The following is a 23,641-nucleotide window of genomic DNA, read 5'->3' as shown; positions in this document are numbered from 1 at the left end:
GTGGGGCCTTGCATTATTGTGTTGTTTCAAAGTTCTTTCCCCAAGAGAAAGTTCTGCTACGTCTCTCTTTAGGCTGGATGTGGCAGGATGCAGAGGCAGCCCTAGGGGAGCCAGGGGGGATTTGGAAGAGGCTAATTTTTCAGTTCCTTTACATAAAGGGGCCAATCATCTCGTAAACTCTCGCCACAAACTGAGCAAGCTGTTATGGATAAGCCTCTGAATCCATCTGGACACCCTTTCCTGACACTTCAGAGCAGTCAATACTGCTAGTCACTTCCAGCCATTTCAGCAGCTTAGAGACTAATTATGCCTCTGCCCCCTGCACATAGGGATATGCCAAGGAGAGAAATTTGCAAAATAACAACATCGCTAAAGCCCCAGCCCTTTCGTTTACTCACTGTGGCTGGCAGTGTAATAACTGATGAAGCTGCCTCGACTCAGGTTGTCCTGAATCTCACATTTCTTTCCTCCCTCCCATCACCCCCTCTTCGTCTATTCCGGCTTTGCTCAGACATGTTCTGTTAAGACAGCTGCCATGTTTCCACCCCTGGTGCTTGTTGAATGTGAGTTGCCCGTCCTGGTGGGAGATGAATGGCTTCCTCATGCGTGAAGCTGCAGATGATTTCATCGTTTGTGCTGCCTGAGCCCAAGATGCCCCAAGCGCTCAGATGCTCTGAGTGGAGATCATAGGAGGTTTGAGAAGCTGCGTGCAATGGCCCATTAATGGAGAGGGCTATGGGGCGGGGAGAGGACCAGCATAGGAGGCCAAGTGGGATGGGAGTAACTCACATTTATTGAGGGCCAGTCTTGTTTCAGGCATTTATTTACATTTGATCTTCACGAGGACCCAGTGAGATATGATCCATTACCCTGGTTTTACACATGAAGAAACTGAGGCTCAGAGGAATTCTATGTAACCTGCCCACAGTCATACAATTATAGAGGTTGTAAGCCAGCCTCTATCTGTTGGACCCAATGATCTTGCAATTTCAATACACCATACTATCCTTTGTAAGTAAAAAGGAATATGAAAATGCAAAGGGATGGAATGAAGAGTATTGGGCTTATCATGAAGAAGTCGGTGTAGTGCACTGGGATGCTGGGCAGGGAAAGTGGAATGGACCCCCACTTATATGGACTGGGGGAGCTTTGTGGAGGCTGAGGGGAGACTGTGGCTCCACAGGTGTGCACATGCCCAGTAGTGACCCAGCCTGCTGAATCCTAGCCTTATACTGGTCCCATCGTCCCTTTCGCCTTACATCCATTCAATGACCAAGTCCTTTCCAATCTCCTAGTCCCTTTGACTCTGCCTTCCAACCCCATGGTCCTTATCTCGGTCCAGACCTCCATCATCTCTCCCCTCGGTAATGGACACGACTTCCCCCCGACTCTGGTCTCTCTCCTTCAGAGGAGGACTCAGAGGAGGTGTCCCTGGAGACCATGTGGCTGTGTCACACCACTGCTTACAAAGCCTCAGGCTCCTCAGGAGGCCCTTCCTGATCTGGTCCCTGTTGACCTTTCAGATCACCTTGCTGCTGTCTCCCTGGCTTTCTTCTCTGTTGCAGAGGATGTGCCGTTCCTGAGCGGCCCAGTGTCTTCTCACCTCTGGGAAGGCTCCCTTCTCCCCAGGTGCCTGTTAGCCTCTCTCATCCTTTCATGATTTCATTATTGGATTTCCCCAGGAAGCCTTCCCTCACCTCCTCCAACTGATCTCCCCCTTGTGTTGGTTTCCTAGGGATGCCATAACTAACGACCACAAACTGGGCCGCTTAAAACAACACGCGTGTATTGTCTTCAAGCTCAGGAGGTCAGAAGGCTAAAATGGGTCAACAGGGCTGCATTTCTTGTGGCTCTAAGGGAGACTTGTTCCATTGCCTTTGTAGTTTCTGGAGGCCGCCTGCATTCTTTGCCTTGTGGTCCTTCTCCATGTTCAGCTGTGCAGCCTCTTTCAATCTCTTTCTGACTCTGATTCTTCTGCCTTCCTCTTTCACGGATAAAAATCCTTGCGATTACATCAGGCTCACGTGGCCATTCCAGGATCCTCTCCCCGCTCACCCACCTCCTCAAAGGCACTTCCACCGTGTAAAATTCTGGGGATGAGGACGTGGGCATCTTCTGGTGGCCGTCATTCTCTGCACCCCATCCTCTGTGTGTCCACAAGGGCCTGCCATTGTTCAGCCTTTACCACTTTACTCTGCATCTCATTGATTTGTGCATCTTCTTCACTCTCCGGTCTCTTTGGTGCCTCCAGGGTAGAGAGGGCTACTTGTTTTGACTCACTATCCTCAGAAGGTAGCAGCATCAGCCCTTACTACATTTTTTGTTGAACAAAAGACCTTTTCTCGGGCTTCCCTGGTGGCGCAGTGGTTGAGAGTCCGCCTGCCGATGCAGAGGATACGGGTTCATACCCTGGTCCAGGAGGATCCCACATGCCGCGGAGCGGCTGGGCCCGTGAGCCATGGCCGCTGAGCCTGCGCGTCCGGAGCCTGTGCTCCGCAACGGGAGAGGCCACAGCAGTGAGAGGCCCGTGTACCACAAAAAAAAAAAAAAAAACACAGAGGGCTTCCCTGGTGGCGCAGTGGTTGAGAGTCCGCCTGCCGATGCAGGGGACACGGGTTCGTGCCCCGGTCCGGGAAGATCCCACATGCTGCAGAGCGGCTGGGCGCGTGAGCCATGGCCACTGAGCCTGCGCGTCCGGAGCCTGTGCTCCGCAGCGGGAGAGGCCACAACAGTGAGAGGCCCGCGTACCGCAAAAAAAAAAAAAAAAAAAAAAAAGACCTTTTCTCCTTGGCTCCCATCTAGCTGCCTCACTCTCTGGCTGACTGGGGTGTTGAGGACACTGAGGCACTTGCGTGCATCAGTTAGGATCACAGACTGGAGCAGGGCAGCTGGGTATCCCAGTGACAGCACATCCTAGCTGCATGACCTTGGGCAAGTTACTTAACTTCTGTGCCTTCATTTCCTCATATGCGAAATGAAGGTAACTATAATATCTACCTGTATCAGTCAGGGTCGAGGAAGGAAACCCCAAACTATGCTAGATATTTCAGAGAGTTTTTAATTAATTAATTAATTTGGCTGTGCTGGGTCTTAGTTGCGGCACACGGGCTCTTCGTTGCAGCATGCGGGCTTCTTAGTTGTAGCCTGTGGGAACTTTAGATGCAGCATGCAAACTCTTAGTTGTGGCATGTGGGATCTAGTTCCCTGACCAAGGATTGAACCCGGGCCCCGTGCATTGGGAGCATGGAGCCAGGCCACTGGATCACCAGGGAAGTCCCTCAGACGGTTTTTATTGAAGGGAATTACACAAGTGTTGGAAGATTGCTGGAGCAAATGTGGGACACAAAAATAACCAGGAGATAAAGGAAGCAGCTAGGGTCAGGGTAACAGAAGCGAATAGGTGGGGCTGTGGGACCTAGGAGTCTGGAGGAGGGGCCTTGCCGGGCTGATGCTAGGACCTCTGAGGAGGGAGGCTCCACAGATGGTACCACATTTGTAAGGGGGCCCGGCCAGCTTCCTCTAGTACCTCCAAAAAGATTCTGTGCTACAGGGGCATCTGATTCTGAAGATGTGGAACCCAGGCTCTCCTAGGCCCCTCTCTGGGGGAGATAGACTCTTGATTCATACTTTCTTAGGACTCTTGATTAGCAGGTGAGGAAAGAAAGGCCCTTCTAGAGTGATGACTCCGCTCTTAATTTTGGGAAGTGACCCAGCAAAGAGTCATCTCAAAAACGTCGAGGCTGTGGGGGAGAAAGAGGAGCCAGGAGCAGACAGAGTGTTGCAGATCACAAACTTTCTCCTGGCGCTAAGTCCCTGCCGAATTATGCATTTTTAAATGACTTCATTGGTTGCAGCACGACTGTGTGAAGTAGACCGAGGCTGAGCTCGTAAATGTATTTGCTTGTGGAAGAGCTGGCAGGAGTACACACTGAGAGGACTGTGGCCCCTTTTCATTCTGACACAGCGAGGGAAATGCCTATAATGTGATCTTTGTGTCTCTCTATGGGGGGCACAAAATGGGGGCACCAGCTGTTTCCCACCCATTGCTGACTAGCTCCACCGACTGCTGGTTGGGATGAGGAAGATAACAGTAGCTAACACAGGGCGCTTGTTATGTACTGGGACTTTTCCAAGGGTATTGACTGCAATACCTTACATAATCCTCATGGCACCCTCCATGGGGGAGGTATTAGTGTTGCCCCCATTTTACAGATGAGGAAACTGAGGCACAGAGAGGTTAAGTAAGTTGTCCTAGCCTTCAAAATATCTTAATTTGAATTTCTCCAAACTGAGAACACCCTGAGACAAGGGTTTGCAAATAGTTTATTTGGAAGTTGAAGGGAACACTGGTTGAGTGGATGGGAAGTGAGGCAGGAAAAGGAAGGAAGGCACTGATGCAGTACGTGCAGAGTCCTTATAAGAAAAGGGAAATTTGAACGTAGAGACACACACAGGGAAGAAGTCCATGTAAAGACAGAGGCAGAGATTGCAGTAATGCATCTCCAGGCCAAGGAGAATCAAGATCGGGATCAAACATCGGTAGCAAGGTGCCAGAAGCAGCAAGGAACGATGCTTCCCTGGAGCCTTTGGAGGGAGCATGTCCCCTCTGACACCTTGGTTTCAGACCTCTCACTTCTAGAACTGCGGGGCAATACGTGTCTGTTGCTTTAAGCCACCCGGTTTGTGGTACCTAGTTACAGAAGTCCTAGGAAATCAGGACACTTGTCTGTGGCCACGGGGGAGCTGCTTGGCAGAGGGGCAATGCCTGCACCCCTAGGGCAGCCCATATCCAATTAATAACACAGGGATACAAAAGGCTGCCCCCCTTGCCTCAATGAGGGGCCATGAAGTGGTGCATTTTGTGCTGCAGAACGCCCATGGAATCAGGATGACCTAGTCTGCAGCCAAAATCGCATCCTTGCTTCCATAGTCTGCCTTCTTCTGAGAACTCTCCTCCAGTCAGTCACTGCACAGAATCTTCGTCTCAAGCTCTGCTTCTTAGGACCCTGGGCTAAGACACGCTGGAGCACAGAGAACACAGCTAGGAGGGCATCCCACGGGAGAGCTCACGCTTTTTTTTTTTTTCCCCCACAGAGGTCAACTTACTTCTTATTTTTTTTAACTTTAGAACCAGCATGTTTTTTAATTTTATTTTTGTATTGAAGTATAGTTGATTTACAATGGTGTGTTAGTTTCAGGTGTACAGCAAAGTGATTCAGATATCTATCTCTCTATATGTTTTTTTTTTCTTTTTCAGATTCTTTTCCCTTATAGGTTGTTACAAAATATTGAGTATAGTTCCCTGTGCATAGGTCCTTGTTGGTTATCTATTTTATATATAGTAGTGTGTATGTGTTAATCCCAAACTCTTAATTTTTCCCCCCTCCCCTTTTCTGCTTTGGTAACCTAAGTTCATTTTCTATGTCTGTGGGTCTATTTCTGTGTTGTATATAAGTTCATTAAAAAAAAAATGAGAGCTCACTCTTGACAGACAAGAAAAGGTGAGTCACCTGAAGAAGGGGAAGAGCGTTCCAGCAGAGAGACCAGCACAAAAGCACCTCCTGCTACCTCTGCGTCGCTTGTGCGTAAAGCTGTGGGTTCAGGGGAGCTTAGTAACCATGGAACCTGGAAAGGTAGGGAGAGGCCCACTCTTGGAGGCCTGTATGACACCCTGGTGGACAGCAGATGGAGGAAGACCTCTGGTATGTGTTTCAAAGTACTATCTCACCGTTAAAACTCTTCACCAATTGTGTGGACAACTAGTCATAGCTAATGTTAGGGACTTCTGCATCCGGCAGGGAGCGTTCGATGACTTCCCGTGTATCTTCCACATCTGTGGTTCCCTGACAGTTGACTCATGCTGCTGCTGGGTTAACAGAGTACTGGCTAGTTACCGACTCTGGCTTCTCCTTCTCACCAAAACCACTTCTCTGTGGCCTTGAAAGATAAATCACTTCATCTTCCTCAGCTGTGGGGATCCTAGTAGCAGGAGATGGTATCATGTAGTGGTTATGAGCGCTGCTCTGGGATCTTCCTAAGTTTGAATCCTGGTTCCTCTTCTTACTAGCCTTGTAATTGTGAGCCATTAGCCTCCTTAAGCTTCAGGATTTTTACAATTAATGTTTTTTAAATGGGATTGATAATAACCCCTGCCAGAAGATTGAACGAGATGATGCAGGTAAAGTCCTTAGCAGGGTGCCTGGCACGCAGCTAGTCCTTAGTGAGCACTTTCATTCTGTTGAATTGACAGGCTGGGGAGCTGACATAGAAGCACGCTTTTCGTATCAATACTTCCAGCACAAAGAGGGTCTGTGCAGCGTTGAGGAAAGAGTGCAGACTTTGAGAAGGCCTGGGTTTGAACGCAGCTCTGCTCACTCACTGTGTGAGATTAGGCAGGCTGCCTAACGTAGCTGAGCCTTGTGGTCTCCTCACCTGTAAAATGTCTGCTTTGTGGGGTCACCGGAGGAAGAAAGGTGACGAAGAAGCAGGTAAAGTACTATAAAATAATAGTTGCTATGATGAGAGGACCATTCGGAAATCAAGTCTCAACTTATGGTGGAGACCTCTGAGCAGTGCCAGAAGCGGCCAGGGTCTCTCCTTGTTAGGAGCAATGGGTGGGGAGTTGGCTTGGCAGATGGACACGGTTCTGGTTCTTGATTTCTGGTACCTGGTACCTGCTACCTGGGCAGGTGAGAGGGGAGGTTGACTGTTAAATACTCCTAGTGGTGGAGGGCATAGAACCCCGACAGAGGTCCCACCCGGTTAGAAAAGCTCAACATATAAGAACACTTTACTTATTTAAAATGCTTGTCTTGGAGAAAAGACAGCCTCTTCAATAAGTGGTGCTGGGAAAACTAGACAGCTACATGTAAAAGAATGAAATTAGAACACTCCCTAACACCATACACAAAAGTAAACTCCAAATGGATTAAAGACCTAAATGTAAGGTCAGACACTATCAAACTCTTAGAGGAAAACATAGGATAAACACTCTTAGGTATAAACCATAGCAAGATCTTTTTTGACCCACCTCCTAGAGTAACAGAAATAAAAACAAAAATAAACAAATAGGACTTAATTAAACTTAAAAGCTTTTGCACAGCAAAGGAAACCATAAACAAGACAAAAAGAATGGGAGAATGGGAGAAAATATTTGCAAATGAAACGACAGACAAAAGATTAATCTCCAAAATATACAAACAGCTCATGGATCTCAATATCAAAAAAACAATGTAGTTAAAAAATGGGTGGAAGACCTAAATAGGCATTTCACCAAGGAAAGACATACAGATACCCAAGAGGCACATGAAAAGATGCTCAACATCACTAATCATTAGAGAAATGCAGATCAAAACTACAATGAGGTGTCACCTCACACCAGTCAGAATGGCCATCATCAAAAAATCTACAAACAATAAATGCTGGAGAAGGTGTGGAGAAAAGGGATCCCTCTTGCACTGTTGGTGGGAATGTAAATTGATACAGCCACTATGGAGAACAGTATGGAGGTTCCTTAAAAAACTAAAAATATAACTACTGTGTGACCCAGTAATCCCACTACTGGGCATATACCCTGAGAAAACCATAATTCAAAAAGAGTCATGTACCACAATGTTCATTGCAGCTCTATTTACAATAGCCAGGACATGGAAGCAACCTTAGTGTCCATCGACAGATGAATGGATAAAGAAGATGTGGCACATATATACAATGGAATATTACTCAGCCGTAAAAAGGAATAAAACTGAGTTATTTGTAGTGAGGTGGATGGACCTAGAGACTGTCATACAGAGTGAAGTAAGTCAGAGAAAGAAAAATAAATACCATATGCTAACACATATATATGGAATCTAAAAACAAAAAAAGATCTGAAGAACCTAGGGGCAGGACAGGAATAAAGAGGTACACATAGAAAATAGACTTGAGGACAAGGGGTGGGAGGGTGAAGCTGGGGCAAAGTGAGAGTAGCATCAACATATATACACTACCGAGTGTAAAACGGTTGGCTGGTGGGAAGCAGCCGCATAGCACAGGGAGATCAGCTGGGTGCTTTGCGATGACCTAGAGAGGTGGGATAGGGAGAGTGGGAGGGAGGCTCAAGAGGGAGGGGATATGGGGACATGTGTATGCATATGGCTGATTTGCTTTGTTGTGCAACAGAAACTAACACAGTATTGTGAAGCAATTATACTCCAATAAAGATCTATTAAAAAAAAAAACAGGTACATGTACACCTTCCCTATGCCCCAGCAATTCACTTCTAGAGAAAGAAAAACATATGTCCACAAAAAGAAAAGAAAAAAAAAAAGGCAATTTGACTCCTGTGTTCGTTGTCCATTATTCTCAGTAGCCAAAATGTAGAAACAACTCAAGTGTGTATCAACAAATGAATGCATAAACAAAATGTCGTCTATACATACAATGGGATATTATTCACCCATGAAAAGGAATGCATTTGTGATATATGCTACAATATGGATGAACTTGAAAATATGCTATGTGAAATAAGGCAGTGACAAAAAGACAAATTGTGTATGATTCTATTTATATGAAATACCTAGGTAGACAAATTCATAGAGACAGAAAGTAGAGTAGAGGTTCCCAGTGGCTGGGAGAAGAGGGGGATGGGAGATATTGTCTTATGTTTATAGTTTCTTTTTGGGGTGATGGAAAAGATTTGGAAACACAGAGCAGTGATGGTTGCACAACAGTGCGAATATAATTAATACACTGAATTGTACACTGAAAATGATTAAAATGACATATTTTATGTCATATATATTTTATCATAATAAACATTTTTAACCACCCCTCCCCCACAAAAAAAGTAAAATGCTTGTCTTTGGAATAAACACCCAGTTCAGGTTTATTAGAGGACATTTGTAGAAACACACAAAAAAGAAAACAGTACTCATTTCCTCACAACCCTAAGGAAAACACCAATATTTGGTCTGTTTATGGCTAGGCATTTTAAGAGGCATAGGTAGGTGGGGTTTTTTGGGTTCATTTTAATTTAGTTAATATTGGACTTCTGTACCTTTGGAGAGTCTTGTCTAAGGGAGAAATTATCCAGAGAAATTTTTTGTGTCCATTTTCAGAATTATTGCCAAAGCAAGCGTTAACCATTCATAGTGAAGTTGTTTGCTTCTAAGCACAATGTAAATGCCATTGGGATTTCTGTCTTTTTTTTTTTAAGTTTGGGTTTTGTCTCCCATTTGGTCTGGCATGAGGCAGTGATTCTCTTCTAGACTCTTTTCTGAGAAAGAAGAATCCTGTGGTAGTAATTATCCCACAGGACCTGTCCTTTTGCTATCCCAGTTCCCCCATCCTAGAGGTAATGATTTCGACTCACCCCAGTGTGGACTAGGGTCTATTTTCAAGTTAATTTTTCTCCAAGGAAGGGTGTGTAGATAATATGTCTTCTGCATTTTTCAGAATCTGAAATTGTCTATCTACTGGCTTTCCTAATGCACCACAACTTAGCTGGCTATAAAATTCTTGGGACATGAAACATCCTCTTAAAACCTTGTGTGTGTGTTATACTATTGTGGTTGGGAATGCAGAGCCCCCAAGTAAGGCTTCCTTGGCCTTAAGCCTGGTTCTTTAAATTACTAGTCGTCTGGCATTGGGCAAATTACTTATTCTGCATCTCTTTCTTTTTTTTTTTTTTTTTTTTTTTGCAGTACGCGGGCCTCTCACTGTTGTGGCCTCTCCCTCTGTGGAGCACAGGCTCCGGACGCGCAGGCTCCGGACGCGCAGGCCCAGCGGCCATGGCTCACGGGCCCAGCCACTCCGCGGCACGTGGGATCCTCCCGGACGGGGGTACGAGCCCGTGTCCCCTGCATCGGCAGGCGGACTCTCAACCACTGCGCCACCAGGGAGGCCCTTTTCCCTTCTTTTTTTTTTTTTTTTTTTTTTTGCATCTCTTTCTTCTGTTCAGAAAAACGTGAATCATAGTATTGGCTACCCATAGAGTTGCTGTGAAGGTTAAATGAGTTAATATTTTAAGGCACTAAGAACAGTGACAGGTACATCAAAAATGTGCAGAACTCGTTAACTGCTGCTGCTGTCGTTTGTGATGCTTATTACTGTTATCACCTTCACTGTTATATCCCAGTGTTTCAAATTGAAATGATGAACTCTGGAAACTGACTTTTTAGTCTTTTTGTTTTGTTTTGCTGGAGATCTGTTTTTGTCTAGATGCTGTGGGAATTTTTCTTTAGTCTGGTATTTCAAAGTATTGCCAGTATGTGCTTAAGTTTGAGTCTTGTCATTGATTTTTCCTGCAACCCACTGTGGTCTTTCTCGTCCACCAACTCAGACCTTCATTTAGTTCAAATAATTTTTTTTTAGCTATGTCTTTGATTATTGTTCTGTTCCAGTTGTTTGATGCCTTCTCCCAAATACATCCAGTTCCCAGCTTGGATGTCCATCCACTATTCTCTCTGCCACTCTCCTTTCTCTTTTTCACCCCTTCCTTGCCACCTCGACCTCTTATTTTGGGAAAACTTGTCCAGTATTTTCTCTGTCCAATAAAATGAGACATTAAATATTTCTTGAACCTTGGCCATATGTTAGGCTAGGACACAAAGACTAATTCTAGTTGGCACAGACTGCTGGATTGGATGCTGTATCTACTTATTATGTCTTCTGCTCGGGGACCTCATGGGCCAGAGATGACTGAGACAGTGGAGTCTCCTACTGACAGCACAGCCAGGGTAGAGTCAGTAAACATAGCCACGTAGAATCCCTATGGTCCTTGGCAGAAAATTCAGATACTTTTATAATTTGAACCACCTTTAATTCTAAAGATGAAAATACTGAGAACCACTAAGACTGGGTGGTCTGTCCAGGGTCACACAGCTGACTAGTGGTGAAAGACAAAGAAACGCAGACCCCGGCCCCAAGCTAGATTCCCTTCTCCTCTTTGATCGTCAGTGCCTTATTTTATGAAAGTATTGCATGCCAGTGGGTAGAAAATCTAATCATCATGGTGCTTTTGAAATACCTACTCTGTGCCTAGCCTTGTGGTCTATGCAGCAGAATTGAAAAGAAAAATGGGCATGGTTTGGTTCAAAGCAAAAGGAACGATGTTGCAGTTGGGAGAAAATGTGTGCAAAAGTGTGGATGTGGGAATGATAAAATAGCCTGTGGGTATGTGTGGTATGTTGGCAGGCGGGGTAGGGTGGAGTATTCCCATGGACTCTTGTGGGTCAGTAAGTGCAATGCGGTTGGAAAGGTGATCAAGTGGGAGGCACAGGGTGATAGACAGTGTCAGAGGCCAGGCTGTATTCACCTTAAACATGTCTCAGGGCTCACTTCACATCTTACTAACATTCAGTTTTTCTCAAAATATTTGATTTCTGTCTGGAGCAGACAATACATAATCGCAAAGCTTGCTCTCCAGTTATTGGAAGCCCTGTTGCTCTCTGTAGGAATTTCCGGGGAGTCAAACCGTTATACGTGCTCACAGCAGGAAAGAGAAAGACAGAATTGGGCTGGAGATTGCTGAGGATGAAGGATAATTGCACTAAGGGGTCCCTTCGCCACCTACATGTTCAAGGAGAGGCTTGACCGGTCGGGGTCAGTTGCTGCCCAGGCCTCAGGGATGATAGTCCATGGGGTTCTTGTCCTCAGAGTGCTTTTATTCCCGGCTAGAGGGGGCCAGAGCCATCTCCCAACTCAGATCTCATCTCCCTGAAAACCAGGCTCCCTCCCTCTTGATTTGGTTCCAACCTTTGTCAGCAGAGAGGGCCATCGGATGTCAAACACTTCCTCCTGGCTCCACACAGCTGATGGCGTGGGACCAGGTAAAGAGAGGGCTTGGTCGTTTCATATGTGAAAAGACTCATGAATGAGAACTGATGTGTGCCTGAACAACCTCTTGTTAAGAAAGCTCACGGGAATCAAGCATCTGATGATGCTGATGGAATTGTGTGGACAGAAATGATACGGGATTAAAGGCTCATTCCCTCCAAATACTCTGGGGTTCAGTTCCAAGTAAGATTTTGTGGCATTCTTCTTAATTCAAACCCACCTGCTGGGTTACAGGCAAGCCATATTTTTGTTTGTTCTTCTTAGACTTTTTTTTAGGTATCATTTACATACAGCGAAATACCTATATTTTAAGTGTACAGTTTGATGAGTCTTACACAGTTCTAGTCAAGATAAGGACATTTTTATCACCCCAGAAAGTTTTCTTAAGCCTCCTTCCAGGAAATCACCCCACCAGCGTTAACACGGTTCTGGTTGTTACTATTTAATCACGCAAGTCAATGTGGAGTACGTTTTAACACCCCAGAAAGTTCTCTTATGCCTCATCCAAGTCAGCACCTGTTCCCACAGGCAACTGTAATTCTGGCTTTTATCGCCGTAGATCAGTTTTGCCTGTTCTTGAACTTTTCATATACATGGAATCATTACGCATTCTTCTTTTCTGTCTTCTTTTGCACAACATCATTTTCTTTTGAGATTTGTCCATGGTGAGTATCAGTTGTTTGTTCCCTTCCCCTTGCTGCGTAGCATTCTGTTGTGTGTATGTGTATCAGTTGATTGATCCAAGCATCACCCTAGGCCTGGCTTGTCCTATGATTTTCTCCTCTTCAGCAGCTTCTGAATTAACTTCTTTCTCTCCTTATTCCTCTTTCTCTCAGTCCTTGAGCGAAAGCTGGAATGTGAGCCCCTGGCAAGCAGGACTGTGTCTGTTTCGTCTATCGCTGTATCCTCAGTGGCTAGGACTGAGTGTGACATGAAGCAGATACTCGATGTTTATATAACGAGTGAATGAATAGGTGTGCAGAGTACATAGTTTTAAAAAATTGTTTACCAGTCTGGCTCTGGGTGGTACCAAGCAACTCAGAACTACAGGATTCCTAGGACAGTCCCTTTGCTCACAGACTTAATGTGAATTTCTGGCCCCATGGATCATGCCCAAATGTTCTCTGCAAGAGCTTCCCTAAGCTCTCGACTAGATTAGACCCCTTCACAGGCCTCATAACTGTTCCCGTCACCCCATCGTGACTCTCATTCCACATTATTGTCAGTGCCTCTTTAACTGGCTGCCTTACCCCGTGAGTCCATGGGTACAGACAACCTGTATTTCTTTTCACCACTAAATAGCACACACTCAGCACTCCGTCTGGCACGTGAGAGGCACAGAGTACACACCAGTTGGGGTTTCTTTCACAGGGAGTTTCTCTCTGCCAGGTCGTTCATCTCAAGACCCCACAATTAGACAAAGCCCTTCATGCACAGAAAGATGGATTTGAAAACATGGCCTGTGCCCATTCATATGTGGAAGCCCTAATCCCAATGTGATGGTATTAGGAGTTGGGCCTTTGGGAGCTGATTAGGTTTAGATGTGGTCGTGTGTGCAGAGTCCCCATTATGGAATTAATCCCCTTGTAAGAAGAGGAAGAGACCAGCACCATGTGAGGACACAGCAAGAAGGCAGCTGTCTGCAAACCAAGAAGAGGGTCCTCACCAGACACTGAATCTGTTGGAACCTTGATCTTGGACTTCTCAGCCTCCAGAACTGTGATAAATACCTGTCTGTTGTGTAAGCCACCCAGTCTATGGTGTTTTGTTATAGCAACCCAAGCTACTAAGACAGCCTCTGTGGAAGATTTCTACCTAAGTTATAACATTAAATGGGTAGAATCATGTTTTTTTCCTTCAAATGTTTTAGTCCAGATGTTGAATCTGTGAATGTGCTGGGTGGGTCATAGTCATGGGAACCTAGACATTTACTTGGCATTGTCCTGGGGAAATCTTAGCATGTTGATTTTCACCCAAACGCTTGGGAACCTGGAGCCTGGAAGTACTAGGTCTATGACCCCTACATCAAGTTCCATTTCCTTACATGATTGCGATCCCAGCCTTTAGTCCCTGCAACAAAGGGTCAGGGTCCCAGAGAAGTGTCAGCTATTAGGGGCATGTGGGCTGTCATTAGAATCTCTGTGGATTTCCTTTATTTGCAGCATAGACTCTTCAAGGGTTCATGTAGGGGCTTCAGAAGGGGTTCGTGAATTCCTGAAATGATGTACAGAACTCTAGGTAGTAGTAGGCTTATGTGCATTTCCCTGGGGAAAGTCTGGAACTTCTCACCACATTTTCATAAGGTCCTTTGTATCAACCAAAGTTAAAGACTACTCTTACAGACTTCCTTCAATGATCTTTCTGGTTAATTGCTTAAACATCTCAAGTACAAGAGGAGAAAACGATGGGCGGGAGTGCTACCTGGGCCCTGAGTTCCAAAGCTGCCTACACCTCCTTCTAGCTTCATGGGCTCTCCCTGGTCCTTGGTTTCCTGTCTGATGACTCTGGTGGTTGGATTAGGTGTCTTCATAGAGTTCTTGCACTGTCCGTCTGAACAGTTCATCTCAGAGAGGACAACTGATACAGATAAACACGGTCTTTCTGTGCATTATTTAAAAAGGTGGTACCTACCAAAAAAATCATTCTGTGTCTCATTCCTGCTTTTTTCTCTTTGAACACTAGTACGTGTGGCTTCTAAAGAATGCCATTTATAAATCTATAAGTTACTACAAACAGGAAAAACAAGAATAATCTGATGGCCTCTTGGTGCCAAGTACAGGGAACACTAGGATGTACTTCCTGACAGTTCTTGAGGGGTCAGAGGGAAGGATAGTCTGCACATGGACGTGTAAACTAGTTTGTCATTTGAGATGGAGACATTTATATCCTCGAGGGAATGTTGGTTACTCTACTTGCACTTACCTTCAGAAATACATGAAAAGGGACTAAACATTTGGAAAGATTGATGCTTTGTTTTCTTTCTGGTGGTCAGCAGTTTACCGCTAATGCCTGAAATAGGAGAGAAGAAACCATTGTGGAAAGTCAGTGGAAGAGAGTTTAATGTAGCCACTTGCTCAAGCCTTAAAGTATTAAAGCCTGCTGATCTTAATTCTGTCCAGAGCTGGTCTGTGAATAATTATACTAAGGAATTGGACAGAGTCATCACAGAGCTATGAAATATCACCCGTGGGGCCTCATTGGAGACTGATGGGAACTCTGGAGAGTTGATAATGGTGATCAAAGGGTCTATATATTTAAAATGCACAGAGGATGAGCCCAGAAATTATCTGCCTGCCAACTTCTCTACGTGGAACAAATTATCCAAAAATCAATCTGCAAACACCTTTGAGATAACAAGGCCTTGAGTAATAACCTCCATGGCTTTGTAAAGAAAAGCATCTAGCTTGACTAATCTGCTTAATTTCCTTCTCTGACCAAATGGCAGGCTATAATAGAGGCAATCTGAACTCGTCCCTGAAGATTTGCTTCGAGTCACACTGAGAAAATATTGTCCACCTCTGCTTCATAATGATTATTCCCTTTCAGGAGAATCTTTGTTGCTAGATAATTAATTAGAAAGAAAACACTGAATGAGCCCTATCTATCCCAGAGCTCTCACCTGAGTTCCAAACTGAAACTCATACCTGCCTTAGCCACCTGAATAGCTCAGAGGCTCTCCAAAAGTTCTTGAGCACAGCTAAGTTGTACTCCACCCCCAAATGCCTTCCCCACCCTTCACTTCCTAGTTCTACTCCAAGAATCAATAACTTGTTCATACCCTTCGATAGATAATCCCTTCCTGGAAGTTGGTCCTAAGAAAATATGAGACGAGATGGACTGGAATCATTTGCACAGAGATGTTCATTGCAGCAAACAACTCGTGCCCAACAATCAGAGAATAATTAGTGTAATTATCTGATGGATCGTTCTATCACTATTAAAGAGAACGATGGTAGAATCCACATAGTATATAAACAAAGTCCTTTGGATCTAATAAGTGAGGGAAGGAAAGAAAATCTACATTGGGTCTGTGTGTTACTGTAGCCACAAAAATATGGTTTATACGCATAGAAATTGGAATGGGACATGGAGAAATAAAACTGGTGATTATATTGGGTGGTAGGGAAGGGGGCCTGTCTTCTCTTTCTTCTCACTTCTTTATTGTTGTCCCACTGCCATTTTTTGCTACAAATAAAAATAAATATATCCACATTGATCTGTACAAAATGGGTATCGAGAGGCAAACAGCTTTCCAAAGGGAGAGCTGGTCTTGAAAGGCATCAGATGTGGGTCCCATCCTGCCTTACCTGCTCCACTGTCTTGGTTAGGTGAACTGATCACTTGGGTTCTGTTTTTTAATTCATTAAAACGGAGGTGATAATGTCCCAAGAATTACACAAAGTGTTGCAGATGAGATTTTCTGGTAAATGAGGATAAAGTAAATGATAATTTGCCAGTGAGCTAAAAATTGCCGGAAAGAGGCCACCATTCATGCTTTGCTGCAATTCTGGTCTGTTTAGCTGAGGTTACAGAACTTAATGGAAGAGAGATGGCAACGCATAGGAGATCCAAGATTACTCAGCATGACTTTTCCCTTGACCCTTGATTCCCACTGGGGTCACTGTGGCCAGCGCCCCTCTCTCTGATGGAGGAGATCGCTAGGGTTGAGGAAGAAGCTGAATTCCTGCTATGCCATCATCCCGTTGCTACTTAGGCTCCTATCACTATTTGGAAGAACATCCACTAACAATCTACGTGTCCCTATAAAAGAAATGTTTGTAAACTCCTGCCTCTCCTGCGTTTTGAACCAAACTCCGCTTTAGTAAAGGCGGGTTCTCATTTGAGGATAGAAAAGAGACTATTGCCCCAGGCATCTTTGCCGTGTTCAAGAATAATCTTTTGCTCACAATGGCCATCATTCTTTCCTTTCTTTAAATGAAGGAGATACAGTAGGTGTTGAATATAGTTACTTAAGAAATGCTGATTCAGGTATTTACATACAATGATTTAATTAAAGTAGGAGGTGAATGGGTTGAGAAAGGGATTTGGGCTGTTTTCATTGGCTGTCCGGAATTCTGTCCTTTGTCCTCACGTGTTTGGAGTCTGCTCTGTAAACCATTTGGGTCTGACATCCTTTGCTGATTCCTGTCTTTCAGAGCCTCCCACACCCATCGCCCCCCCAGAGCTGCTGGCCGTGGGGGCCACATACCTGTGGATCAAGCCGAATGCCAACTCCATCATTGGAGATGGCCCCATCATCCTGAAGGAGGTGGAGTACCGCACCACCACCGGCACCTGGGCAGAGACCCACATCGTCGACTCTCCCAACTATAAGCTGTGGCACCTGGACCCCGATGTGGAGTATGAGATTCGGGTACTGCTCACGCGACCAGGGGAAGGGGGCACGGGACCACCAGGGCCTCCCCTCACCACCAGAACCAAGTGTGCAGGTAGGACTCTTCTTCCTGACTCCGTTTTGAGAGGTTGGGCAGTTGCTGGGAGTGATTGCTCCTGTGACAGTCATTCCTCCACTTTGGTATGAGTGTGCTTCCTGTTGTGATAAAAAAAAAACACCAGAGTTTTGGTCTTGCCTTAGAGGCTCCAGAGGCATCTCTGGGGACCTCCTGGCTTTGACTGGGAGTCTAAGAAGCACCTGACTCTAGCTGTGTCATGGAGAGGTTCCTGGTCCTGGCAGTGTTTCCCGGGACACTGGTTCCCTCTCTCCAAGGGCTTCTGGTGCCACTGGCGTGTCTGAGCCTTCCTAGTGCTGACAGTGTCTCTCAGGGCTCCTGGCCTTGTTTCTTTGAGGGCTCCTGGGCCTGCTTCTCTGAGAGCTCCTGGCTGTGTCTCTGAAGGTTCCAGGCTCTGGTTGTATCTCTGGGGGCTCGTGGCTCTGACCATGTGATCTGAGGCTTCATTTGGTCTATGTCTCTGAGTGGTTCTGATTCTTGTTGCGTATGTCAGGTGTTCCTGGTTTTATTTTTGGCCCTGAGGATCTCTGGGCTGGACCTGTGACCCTAATGAGCTCTTGGTTTTGATAGTGTCCCCGAGGGCTCCTGGTTCTGGTTCTGTCTCTGAGGGGCTCCTGGTACCAGCTGCATCTTGAGTGCCTCCTGGTTCTGAAAGCGTCTCTCAGTGGATTCTGGAAATGCCTTAGTTCCCGAGAGCCGCCCACCTCTGTGTCCCTTGGGGGTTTCTGGCACCTACTTAGGAGTCTGGGCTGAGACTCTCTGTCCAAGGGTCCTTTGGATTCTACATCCCTACAGGCTCCTGGTCAGTGTTCCCTCCAGCCAGGCTCCAACGGTTTCTCTGAGGTTTCCGGATGCTGCTAAAGAGTTTGCTGACGAGGGCTGTGTATGGGAGTGTTCTTTGTATCGATCCGCAAGAGCTCTAGGCTTCTGTGGTGTTTCTGACAAGGGGTGTTGTCTGGGATTATACCCCCGACTGTACCCCTGAGATGTTCTGGCTTCAAATGCAACTCAGGAAATTAAAAGGACTCAGTGTTTTATGGGTTTGTTTGTTTTTTGCTGCAAATCACATTATTTATTTTATCTCATTTTTCCTAAGTAACCATTTGATGTAAGTACTTTTATCTCATATATAAATGAAAGAATAGAGACTCAGTATTTTTTAAAGTTTTATCCAAAGTCATAGAATTGGCCAACAGCACACTCAGGATCTGCCCTCAGGTTCCCTGACTCGAATGCCCTTGATCATGTGGTACAGAGCTGGGGGTGCCCCAGTGGGGGACCAGGGAAGTGGCAACATGAGCCATTGACTTCTGAGGGAAAAGGAATCCTTGATGACTTCTGGGTGGGGAGAGAAGGACCCATCAGCACAGTGACTTCCATGGAACAAAAAAGTAAAACACAGTTCTGCTATAATGCAACATACGTGTGCCTAAAAATTGTTGCACTATTCAAAGTTATGCAGTAAAAACCACTGGGCTTATGGGGGAAGATGGGGCTGGGGTACAGCACTCATCAGTGACACACCAAAAAGAGAAGAACCTAGTAAAAATGGCTGCACAATTGTACACGTCTTAATGGCTAAGATACGCAGAAATACTGTAATACAAATGGGCTGTTACCGTGAAACGTCCTGGAGTTTGCCTGTGGAAGTGGGTATCAGGAAGGCTGCAGCCCATGAGCTACTGTACAGTGGTGGAGGAGGACTGTCTGAAAGTGGCAGTAAGTTGTGACACCATGTGTGGATCAGTGTGGCTTGTAACGCACACAGTGAACGAAGGAAGCAGGTAGATGTTTGAGGTGGGTGCGTCTTGTGTGTTCCTATGTGACTCAGTCCAGCTGGGTGCGGTTTTCTGCTTCACTAGCGTTTCTGTGTACAAAATCTCACATAGCAAATGTGAAATTCACGCTGTCCTCACATTGTTCCCTAACATAGCAATCATGTTGGAAGACATTTGCATTTTCAAAGTAAGCGTTACAGCAGAATTGAGTGTAACCATTCTTAAATATCTCAGTAGTGCGTCTTGGTAGCATGTAACCCAGAGTTAGTGAGTATTTCCTTTGCTTGGGAATATTCCTTTGAATGTTATTGAACCACCACGATGAAAGGAGATGCCATTTTCTTGATTAGTTTCAAAAACAGGCCTTTGGTAAAATTCCTCATTGAAACTTGATTATAAAACTTACTACTTTAAAAAGACATAAGGATGTGTTATTAAACCAGGTAATACCTTATCTCAGCTTTGCAATTCAGTATTCATCCATAAAAATAATTGATTTGATCCTGCCGATGAGACTTTTCTCTTTCTACAGGGTTTCCGGGGTTTTTGATCTTTATAAATGATATTCAAAGCACTTTAGCAGCCCCCATGGACTTATTTGCTGATGATCATATAACGCATTTTGAAATTCAGTCGCAAGATGATCATCTCAATAAAAATTTACAATCTATTGCAAACTGTTGCCGTGGCTGTGTAATGGATTTTACATGTTGAAAACACGATTGTCTGACTATCAGTATAAAAATTATGAGTTGAAAATGCTGTTTGTGGTTTTATATTTCAAAAAATATTGATGTTTAAGTAAGTTATGCCTAAAATCTTGAATAACCCACATTTTACAAAATGTGTCATCAAAGAGGTAATCATCTTTTCCACACTGCTACTGATAGTAGAATGTTCTTTGCCTCGTAATTAATTTTTAAGAGAATTCCAGGGCTGATATCCACTTGTGGAGGCTGTTTATTGGGGTTGGTAGTCTGAGTTTTTTCCCCCTTTCTCTATTCTATTATTAATCATACTGGAAATGTACTCATTATTTTACAAAACAGAAAATGAGAGAGTGTGGAGTGTGGAAGGTATAATTTCTGCCCAGAGGAATTTACAGACTGGGTTAAGATTCCGACAAAACAGCAAAGAGAGTAAAGCATGAAGTCAAGTACTGAAATAGCACACTTTGTGGAGAAAAACAAGTTTGGCGTGGAAAGAGCAATGCTGTTAAAATGATCTCGAGCAGTGGATTTCAAAGTTTTGTCCTGAACGAAAAGCATCGGCATCACCAGGGGACTCGTTAGAAATGCAAATTCTCAGGCCCTGTTCCCTGACCTAGTGAATCAGAAATTCTGGGGATGGAGGCCAGAGATCTGTGCTGTCAGGAGCTCTCTGAGGGATGCCGATCCACACCCACATTTAAGAACCACTGGTATAGTGTCATACCCAGGTGCCACTTTGGTAGTGTGTCCATTATATTGCTTGATCCTTGAGGCAGTTCTGAGAGGTAGATGGGAAAAAACTGAGGCACAGAATCATCAGATGAAGCTCACAAGTCAATGACCTTCTTACAACTGAATCTCTTGGCCTGAGGAACTCTCCATCACATGGTTTGATGGAGTTTCCTCTGCAAATGTTCTCTTGAGGGTGGGACTGAGTGATAAAGAGACTGGTAACTATGGAGACAAGCTGAGCGTGAATAGCCTCCATGCACTGCAGCTATAGTCCTGTTCATCAGACATCTGCTGAGTCCCTTCCATGTGCCCAGCTCTGTGCTAGGTACTGGTGGCAGAGGCATGCAACTGGAAGCTACAAGCTCAGGTATCAAGAAGATGCCAGGAGGCCCAATTCAGCAAGGGCAGGTGGCGATGATTCTGGTTCTGCCAGGTCTGCCAGGTCACTAGGTAGGTTCTTGGGGCACTGGGAGCAGGTTCTAACCCTTAAGGGGAGAGATTGTCAAGAGTTTAGTTACAGTGCAGTGTCCCAGGCCAGTAGTCTAGAGTTCATAAGACCCTTAGCCAATTAAGCTAGAGCCTGGACAGATTTACCAGATAGGAACCTAGTAATGTGAGGATAAGAGAAGAGAGCCATAGATGACACTCCCAGGCTTCTGGTTTGGATGCCTGGGAGATGAGTGATGGAGCTGTCTTCTGAGATGGAAAACACAGAAGACACTTTAGGGGCGAGAAAGCCAGCCCAGGTTTGAATATGTTGTATTTGAGGTGCAGCTGCACAGCAGGTGATGGTATAGGTCAACCTGGAGCTCAGGAGAGACCAGAACGTTATCTCTTCTTCTTCCAGGAGAACTACCAGGTTGCACCTTGATTTGCAAATCAAAAGGACATCTTTGTACCAATGAAAGCAGTTTAATTCTCTTTCTTCATGCTATTCTCTTGAGATGCCCCATTCATTTTTTTTTTCTTCTATTCATCATTTTGTTCCTTTTGGTCAGTTGAATCATTCGCCATCTTTCCTGAGATCTAAGCCTGGGGAGCAAACATGATAACGTACATCAAAGTGCTTTGAAAAGCTCAAAACGCTCTTTGGATACCTGTAATGAAACAAATCCTTATTTGTTGCTATTATTGTTATGGATGTTATGATTATGAGTAATGATATCAAAACAGGAAGCCTTACTTGTCCACTTCTCTGGACTGACTGGCATCTGGAAGGGTGGGCTGTATTCTTTTGTTGTGTTTCATCATCCCATGGGAAATCCCATTTCAGAACACGATGATCATACTGTAGTCTGGACTCTCAGAGATTTTCTGGTCTAGAGCAACAGGTGGTTTTCTCTGGCACAAACGCAATAGCAGACGTCCAATCATAGGAGCTGGGTCCTAGAGGGGCACTCTGGTGCCCATGCAGTCTCACCTCGAATGCCACCTCTGATGGGGGTGCTCATGTTCTCCCATGGAAGACCAGGTAACTGCTGGGGATCCTGGGTGGTTATTATTATTCACTACCCAGTGTTAGCCTAGTTATCATAAAACTCTGGATGGGGTCCTAGTTAGGAGCAGAGAGTATCCATTAGGTTGAAAGAGTAGCGGCAGTAGGCAGGCTCTTTGCATCAACTCTCTGGCGTCCACAAGGAGAACCAAGGCCAATGGCGTTGACGATAGGGCCCAAGGTCAGTAAGCGGGGAAGGCAGGTGAGAAGAAAAGAGGGGCAGACACCATACTGGTCCAACCTGGCCCTGCATCTTTTCTGCAGGTACCGCTTTTAATGGCCCGAGCACCTGCTTGTTGATGTCTTAAAATGATCACTCAGAAACTCTCCCTCATTTTTACCCATGTCTGCCTCCATGCAACACTCACTTTGGGATTCTGGTTTTACTTTCGGGTCACCTGTTCCTCCACATCTCAAAAACAGGTCTATAGCAACTAAAGTTTTCTCTCTTATGCTCCAGAAATCTCTTTCCCCAAAAGCTGTGTTTCAGCCAGACCCTGGGCAGCTCTCTTCACATCATAGCTATGGAATCACACCTCAACGGTCCAGCAAGCCAAGTGATCATACATCCCCCTGTGATTGCTTCCTCTTGTAAATCAAAGGGCCCTTGCCTGGGAGTCCACTTCATCGTGGTCTCACAGGGTTCAGGTTCTCTAAGTGAAAAGCGACTTGATACAGCCAGACACGCGACACGCACCGCTGATTTGGAGAGCTCTCTTCCCATTGCCTCCACCTGAGGTTGATTGCACATTATATTTTATTTACATATTTATGGATTTCTACTTAAAGGGATATGTGTCTGCCCTGCTCTTTTCTCCAAGGGGATAAAAAAGAGAAATCCCAATTGCTGGGCTCAGTGAAGTGAGGGTAGTCATTAGAATTTAGTGAAAAGAAGAGGGACTTTAGAGCTAAAAAGATTCTGATCTTTATTTCAAGCTGGCACGTGTGAGCTGGATGACCATGGGTGAATTCCTTCTCCTGTCGGTGCCTCAGTTTCTTTTCTTCCGTTTGTGAGAGATTACAGTGTACCACTGTGTTGGGAGGCTTCAGTGAGACACGTTATCTGCCTAGCAGAGAACCCAGGACACAGAGCCCCTTTTAAATGAACAGTGTTTAGAAATAATCTCAGGCCTGGGAAGATTCCCTTCGCTGTAGCATCATGGACCCTGCTGTAGAGGATTTCTCCAGTTGCTCTTCTCTTCACTTTCTCAGCGGTGGATTCACTCAGAAGCTCTGATGAGTGGCTCTGCAGGTGTTCCGGAGTCTTTGACGTGTGGCTGCAGGACCTAGAGGAGGCTGCAGTGGTTCTTGATAATACGGGAGGGGGAGATGGGAATTGTCCTTTTATAATTCTGTCTCCAGTCTTAAGTAAGAGAGAGAAGCATGCTTTCCAGACCCTTCTGTCTTCTGGGAGGCCAAGGCTAGTGGGGATGAGGCCTTGGCAGACAGGGAGTGGAGGTGAGTCCTGACCCTCTGCAGTGAACATCCTCAGGTTGGTGTGTTTTTAGTCTAGCTTGCAGTTCTAGGGCAGAGTGGAGGGATAGAGAGAGGGAAAGAGGAATTTAGGGTCTAGAAAATAGAACAGAGCTCCGTAACTAGCATTGTGAGGCTATTCTTTTTATGTTTCTCATTTCTCTA

The 23,641-nt window shown here is 45.2% G+C and overlaps 1 protein-coding gene across 2 annotated transcripts in view; it reads left to right on the top strand.

Moving 5' to 3' along the window:
• PTPRT (protein tyrosine phosphatase receptor type T) overlaps positions 1 to 23,641 on the top strand; it is a 1,098,787-nt gene that overhangs the window by 477,526 nt on the left and 597,620 nt on the right. For both annotated transcript variants that reach the window (XM_033841064.2, XM_033841065.2), the window contains exon 7: positions 16,974 to 17,267. In XM_033841064.2, coding sequence (XP_033696955.1) covers positions 16,974 to 17,267 — 294 coding nt within the window. The remainder of the gene's footprint in view (positions 1 to 16,973; positions 17,268 to 23,641) is intronic.

This window comes from Tursiops truncatus, chromosome 15 (assembly GCF_011762595.2).
Source record: "Tursiops truncatus isolate mTurTru1 chromosome 15, mTurTru1.mat.Y, whole genome shotgun sequence".
Classification (NCBI taxonomy): Eukaryota; Metazoa; Chordata; class Mammalia; order Artiodactyla; family Delphinidae; genus Tursiops; species Tursiops truncatus.
Note: the sequence above shows the minus strand (reverse complement) of the source record. Positions and strands in the feature narration are given on the sequence as shown.